The 4,390-nt window shown below is 30.3% G+C and overlaps 1 protein-coding gene across 1 annotated transcript; it reads right to left on the minus strand.

Annotated features, from left to right (window-relative positions):
* Nucleotides 1-285: 285 nt before the first annotated feature.
* On the minus strand, nucleotides 286-2,606 carry LOC145844130 (uncharacterized). Its single transcript, XM_082951490.1, has 3 exons — nucleotides 2,285-2,606; nucleotides 1,753-1,907; nucleotides 286-1,654 (listed from the first exon to the last, which is right to left on the minus strand). The coding sequence occupies exons 1-3, from the start codon at nucleotides 2,594-2,596 to the stop codon at nucleotides 868-870; spliced, it is 1,254 nt and encodes a 417-aa protein (XP_082807616.1). The 5' UTR covers nucleotides 2,597-2,606; the 3' UTR covers nucleotides 286-867.
* Nucleotides 2,607-4,390: the final 1,784 nt, after the last annotated feature.

Consider the following 4,390-nt stretch of genomic DNA (forward strand, 5'->3'; position numbering starts at 1 on the left):
AATTTTCACATGTTTGTTATCATAAAGCTCCATTTTATTTGATTTTTGCAGCTCTTTCTAACGTATAATAAAAGTATACATCACGCGCCGTAAATTTCTGTTGACGGGCCGGACCCGGCTCGAGGGACGTACACGTTACTCATCTTATGTTAGGATATTTGAAAAAGTTAAGCTTAATTATACGTTTAAAAATAAATTTTTATGCTTTGAAATAAAGTATAGTTTTTAAAGCACTATTTATGTTTATTACTACAAACATGAGTCCTACATATATGAGTTTTTTATTAATTTAAACAAACAAATTACAAACACGACATGGCATTGTAAAGGAAAGCACTTTTTGTTACTCTGGTAAATCCTTTGAATTAAGATGCACAGTAACTAAAATGTCATGAAAATATTTAATGTGCTACGAAATATTTTAAATAGTTACACTTGCTTTAAACCTTTAAACTAAAACTTAAACTAGTTTGTATTTCAAAAATATACCAGAGCATTTTTTGGCTGTAACAAAGTTTTAGCTATTTCCGCACAATAACACAAATGATTTTAGCGTGAAATTAATAGCTCAATCTTTTAAAGTATATGAAAAGTCTCTAAACTAAACAATATTTGATGACTTGCCTTAGATTAAATAAAAACAATAAAATATCAGACAATGGCGTATAATGTACAGAAACTACTTTTAATGCGGAGTTAAAATGTGGAGTTTGTTTCAAGGTTAAACAAAACTTGTGCAAAAAATTACTACAAGTGGTTTTAGAGTGATAGGAAACAATAAATAAAAAGTAGTAAGAACAAAAAAGAATGTATAATTAGAACGAAAATAAAAAGTGATGTCTATAAAGTTTTTAACTTATACAGATACTAGTTCAACACACTGACCGGCTTGTTTTTTTTTAACAAAATTTCCTTCATCAGGCTTTTTTCACTGGGCTTTTGTTTAAACAGATTTTTCAAACATGACTGCTGAGAAGGTACGTTATTTTTTGATGTAAGGTCAGGTTTACTGGTGGCGTTAAGGTTGCAAAACCTGGGTACTGACTCCCCTGGAAACAATACAAGGTAGCTGTTACCAACCCTTTTAACTTTGACTTTTTTGTACCCGTGACCGGGAATTTTGAGGGGAATGACAAACATGCCTTTGCTGTAGTCGAGGCAGTTAATGTTCTTTACTTTATTTTCCAACTGTTGCACTCTTCTTTCATCCATGATTGGTTTTGAAATCGTTTTAGCCTGGTTTTCAGCTAAACAATCGCTGCTTGTAGATTTTATATTGGCTTGAAATAAAATTTTTGACACATCAAGAACTTCATTTGTAATAGGTTTTGTATCCGCCTCGCTTTTAACACCGCTGAAATCGTTTTTTATTTTTAGCTTTTGAGTGGCAACAGTAGATAAAATGTCTAAGCCTGAACATTGATTAAGCACTTGAGTAAAGTAATTGGAAGAAATAAAAGGTTGTTTATTCGATTGGTAAGATACTTTTGATGATAAAAAGTCAAGACTTTTTTCTTTCTTTTTAGGTAGCTCTTTGTCAAAAGTAGGGCTATTTGTAATGCAATCAGTAGTTGGTTTGTCTTCCTGCAACCGAATAGCTTCTTTCTTTTGGTTTTCCGTCTTCTGTACAATTATGTTCTTGCGCAAGTGGGTCCTGTAAGATTAAGTTTTCTTTAAGCATTGTAAAAACACATAAATATTTTTAATATAGATCCTAAAACTGACTTTTTGCATAATTAACAACAAAATTACCTTAAGTCTAATGCAACATCTGAGTAGGAGTGTTTGATAGTTGGCATGCAAATGTTTTCTGCTTTTCTCTGAAGCGGTTGTTTCATATCATTTCTTAACGTTTTGTATGAAGACGCTTCTCCGAACTTGATGTATTGGTCAGTTTCAGTATCTTTCTGTAAAACGTCAACCGTAAGTTTGTTTATACTTAATGATTACTATGGTTTTCAGTTTTTTTTTTGTATACAAAAATATTTTAAAGTCTTACTTTCGATAGAACTTCTATAATTACAAGTTTAAAAACTAAGTGTTCCTTGCCTTAATTAGTTTTTTTTTATGTGGATTTAATTTATATATTGGAAACAAATTATGTTAATGTGACATTTAAAACTGTAAGATAACTGTTAAATCCTCCAAACAAATTCAATGTGCTATAAGCTTCTACTTTAACAACTCCATTAGACTATTTTTTATGATTATTAAATACATAAACCAATGTTGACAAGCTCTATATAGCTCTTTCAACGACAAATAATTAAAAAAAAAAACTAACCAACAAATTTTTGATTCCGTGCGACAGACTGTTTTCCGTCAGATTCCAGGATGAACTGAACTTTTTCGCAGTTGGCTCTCCCGCCGCCTGAAGGTTCTGCGCGACTTTGACCAGTTCAGCGTCGGCGACCTGACTTTCCGAAATCGGCCTCTTCCTCATTGGCAGCAAGTTTTTCTTTCTTTTCATCAACAACGGGTGCTGTTGCCACATGTGCTCGATGATGTGGCTGGTGTGCGAGCCGGAAAAAGGACAAAACAAGCATTTGATCATTTTTCCTCTAGCTTGTTCCGCTGTTAACCCGATCGGTGTCATTTTATTTATTAAATCTAAATAAAGTTTCAATCTTACTTACGTTCCTTTGTATTTCTTTCAAACAAAAATGTTATACAATTATTTATACTTATGATTTTTTTAAGTTACAATTTGTAGGTGGTATTGCATTTCAATTAGATTAGTTTCAAAATATAAACGATTACTATATTACTTGTAATTAGCAATACTTTTATTTATTCTGATAAATATGGTTTCGTAAAAGTGTTTTCTTCCTACCCTTAAACCGTTTACAGATTTTATTATGACGTCATTTAAGATATAATAATGAATAGTACCAACTAAAACTATTCTTATAAAGAGAATTTATCAACCACAAGTTCCTAAATCTAACTACTTTTACAACTATTAAATACTCTCACAAACATTGGTTTTTGATTTCTTTTTTAACGCTATAGTTTACAACATTGCAAAACTATTTTTTTGACTATGTAAAAGTAATTCATTCAAACAACTGAAAGTGTACATCTTACAACTTAAAAATTTCTACTCTTATTTGGTATACTCTTGATCAGAGTTGCATTAAAATATAGTAATATAAGTTTTATATGTTTAAGGCTGCATAAACTATTTTTTTTAATTTCGGTTGCACTAGTTCCTAAGTTTTTAACGCCCATAAGTTTTTTGCTTTTTAACGTCAAGTTCATAGTTCAATACGTTTCCGGAAGGTATATTAGTTTATTTAACTACATTCTAATACGAATTAACAGCGTATAAGTTACATTTATTGTAATAAAAACTAAATATATAGCATCTAGGCTAATATGTATAACTAAACGACATTTTTAAAGCTATAAGTTAATACTTTTAGATCTACTGGAAATAAAATTTTGTCTTCAGCAGCTTAAAGTTTGTTGTTATTATAATTCAAACAATTACTCTTTAACAAAAATATTTAAAATTTCTATATGTATCTTATCTTAACAAAATAGTAAGTAAATTAATAAAAAGCAATCAACTTGTTGCTATAACGTAAAAAAAGTTTTTTCTAAATAAACTTTAAAACTCAAGACACTTTCCTGTCAGCCAACTAAGAAAGAATGAAGCAAACGAAGTGCTTTTAATACTAAAAAGCCTAAAACTTCGAACGAAACAGACTTTGTACATTTTAAAAATCATGCCATAACTAAACTTCGAGAGAGAGTTACAAAAAGCACCTCACAAGTGCACTAGAGTAAACTGACAAAGTAACTTTAGCTCACAAACTTCAACTTTGTTATATAGCCCGAGCAGAATAAGTTCGACAGATGTAAAATGTGCTCGCATGTTTACTTTTTTCTTAATTCTAGTTTCTCCCTTTTCGCTGCGCTGCATATGCCGATGTTAGTTAGCCAATTGAAAAGCTCGCTGGTGAGAACTATAGTAACCTATGTGCAGTTCATGCGTGAGTGCTAGTGGTGCGACGCTATACATAGCATCACGTTGCTCAATTTTTACTAGCTTTTAAAGGTCAATGAACTTTAGTCAAGTCGAAAACAAAGTCCGAAGTGCACGGTCTTTTTGAAGTTTCCTTGCGTTTGACGTGTAAAAGTTGGAATTCGTTTTTTCTTGTTTGTAAATATTGAAATAGTACTTTTGCTACTTTGTAACATAAATAAAAATCAACTAAATCAATACATATTTTTTATTTTAAAAAGATATTAAATATAAGCTTTTAAAATATTTATAAACACTATGTAATTTACTAAGTTAAATATTTTTTTAATAAAAAACTTTTTTTTCAAAGAATTTTAGTTCTTTTATTAACTTTAGTTAATTTTGTTATAGGTTCTTCCA

The sequence above is a fragment of the Thalia democratica genome, chromosome 9 (genome assembly GCF_965202585.1).
Source record: "Thalia democratica chromosome 9, ktThaDemo2.hap1.1, whole genome shotgun sequence".
Taxonomy (NCBI): Eukaryota; Metazoa; Chordata; class Thaliacea; order Salpida; family Salpidae; genus Thalia; species Thalia democratica.

Coding starts and splice junctions, on each gene's coding strand:
- LOC145844130 (XM_082951490.1), bottom strand. CDS start 2,596: ATGACACCGATCGGGTTAACAGCGGAACAAGCTAGAGGAAAAATGATC. Junction 1,908..2,284: donor ACGGAATCAAAAATTTGTTG/GTTAGTTTTTTT, acceptor GACGTTTTACAG/AAAGATACTGAAACTGACCA. Junction 1,655..1,752: donor GATGTTGCATTAGACTTAAG/GTAATTTTGTTG, acceptor TTAATCTTACAG/GACCCACTTGCGCAAGAACA.